The sequence below is a fragment of the Poecilia reticulata genome, unplaced genomic scaffold, assembly GCF_000633615.1.
Source record: "Poecilia reticulata strain Guanapo unplaced genomic scaffold, Guppy_female_1.0+MT scaffold_232, whole genome shotgun sequence".
Taxonomy (NCBI): domain Eukaryota; kingdom Metazoa; phylum Chordata; class Actinopteri; order Cyprinodontiformes; family Poeciliidae; genus Poecilia; species Poecilia reticulata.
In genome coordinates this window covers 69,159-71,234 of record NW_007615026.1, presented here as the reverse complement: position 1 = coordinate 71,234, position 2,076 = coordinate 69,159, and the positions used below count along the sequence as shown (strand labels likewise).

Here is a 2,076-nt window from a genome sequence, read left to right as displayed (position 1 = left end):
ATCAGTAGCTGTTAGCGATCAGTAGCTGTTAGCGATCAGCAGCTGTTAGCGATCAGCAGCTGTTAGCGATCAGCAGCTGTTAGCGATCAGCAGCACTTCTGGCTGATGTTTAGTGTACTACGGAACAGAAAGCTGACATGGTTGTTTCTCCCTAAATCCAGTAGGTGGCGCAGGTTGCTACAATCAATAGCAGCCACACAGGCTCACCCACTATAAGGAAACAAACACCCCAGAACACTTTCATCTTTTCGCTGAGAGGTTGCCAGGCGACTGTGCCAAAAGGCAGTTCCATGTTTCTCAAGCGAGCAGAGAGTCCAAGCAGAGACTAAGTGTCAGCCAGAGAAGTTTTGAGTACAAGAGTTACTAGTTTTGAGAAGAAATTGCATGAAATCCTGCAGTCAGACTGAAAATGTGAGCTGTTGGATTATGGCAGGAAAATTCCTCCATACACGGCGCCCTGAAACGGAGCTGAGAGCTTAATGTGTCGGATGAGAGCAGAATCAGACATTCAGGCCGGACCACAGCATTTCTACGTTTCCATCAGTTTGTGCTCAGCGGCCATTTTAAGCATCTGAGCTACGATAAATGATTGAAACCTTTGTCCTCTGCCAGGTGACTTTGCCCCTCTGAACTTTGAGGTCTTCGGCTCAGAGGTCACCAACGTCTCCATCTCAGAGGTCACCAAGGGTCAAAGCAACATGGCGGCCTTCACTCTGAGTTGGGCCGGGTTTCCTGCGGCACCCGTTGTCTTCAACGCCACTGCGTCCGAGGTCCGTACCTGTCCACCTGATGGTCGTCAGACTCAGATCTGGCCTCCATTTTGTCTCCTCTGAGACGTCTCCGGCCGTGTTTCTGGACAGGTCCAGTCCGTCCTGGAGGACCTGATGAAGGCTGATTGTCCCGCCGAGGTTCTGGCCTCTCAGGGCACCAACGTCAAGTACTTCAACGACTTTGAGGACCCTGGGGTCAGTGGACAAAGTGAAGCAGTGTGTCATGAGGCGTCCTGGCGCTGTCCGACTGTCCCCTAACTGACCTCTGACCTCCACAGTTCACCGCCGCTCAGAGTGGGACTCCTGAGGACCACTCCGGGTTCTGCGGGTTCCGGTCACTGAAGAACGCAGACGCTCTGTTCAGGCAAACCTTCACCAAAGAGTCCGGAGGACAGTATGGACCGGTGTCCCTGGACCAGCACCCGACCGTAAGACGGATGGACAGAGATGCAGCTTTGATCTGAACACTTTTGAAACAGTCAAATCAGAGGCTTAAATCAGAAAACGAGACTAAACCGAGAGCCCGAAGTCCTCCAGGTGTCAGAAGCCTGTCCTCTGTCTCCCCAGCTCTGCTTTGCCTATAAGGGACGTCTGAGGGACGAGATGGGGCTGAAGTTCAGCTACAGCGACAGCAGCGGTCAGACCCGGACCCAGAGCTCCCGGATCAGCACCGCGTTCAGCAGCGGGGACAGGTAACGAGCGCCACGGAGGCCCTGATGCCTCTGTGGCGCTCTGAGGCTCATACTGTCCCCTCAGGTGGAGCTACAAGTGCGTTGACCTGCAGAGCGCCGTGCAGAGCGCCGTGGGCGGCAGCAGGGTCCTCCTGCAGGAGCTGCTTCTCTACAGAGACGCAGACTACTACGTGGACGTGGTTCACATCGGGAAGACTCCGACTGCCATGGACGAGAGCGGTGCGGGACAAACGTCCTCCCAGTTCAGCTGCTGGGAGCTCAGGGGCCTCATGCATAAAACGCTGCGCAGTTTTCACACTAAAACTTTGGTTTGGTGCAGAACAAATATCATAAAGACGCACCTGGCTGCTCACCTGTCCTTTATTCACCCTGATCAGCAGGAAACAGCAGCTGCTGCTCCGCCAAAATAAATACATATTAATGTCAGTTAGCATAAATACCTGGAAGTCTGTCGCCAGGTGAAGCAGTAACCATGGCGACGGCCTTGTTTGTATATTTTATTAAAAGTGCCTTGAGGGAAGCTTGGAGTGAATCTGCTGATCAGCCTGTTTCCTCCTGTCAGTCAGGATGAAACGACCCACAGATGCATTTCATGGTCATGAGGGATTATTTAC

General features: G+C 53.1%; 1 protein-coding gene across 1 annotated transcript in view; it reads left to right on the top strand.

Annotated features, from left to right (window-relative positions):
* pkhd1l1.1 (PKHD1 like 1, tandem duplicate 1) overlaps positions 1 to 2,076 on the top strand; it is a 48,904-nt gene that overhangs the window by 2,707 nt on the left and 44,121 nt on the right. Inside the window, exons 6-10 of the mRNA XM_017303250.1 lie at positions 613 to 770; positions 861 to 965; positions 1,049 to 1,198; positions 1,338 to 1,462; positions 1,527 to 1,862. Coding sequence (XP_017158739.1) covers positions 613 to 770; positions 861 to 965; positions 1,049 to 1,198; positions 1,338 to 1,462; positions 1,527 to 1,862 — 874 coding nt within the window. The remainder of the gene's footprint in view (positions 1 to 612; positions 771 to 860; positions 966 to 1,048; positions 1,199 to 1,337; positions 1,463 to 1,526; positions 1,863 to 2,076) is intronic.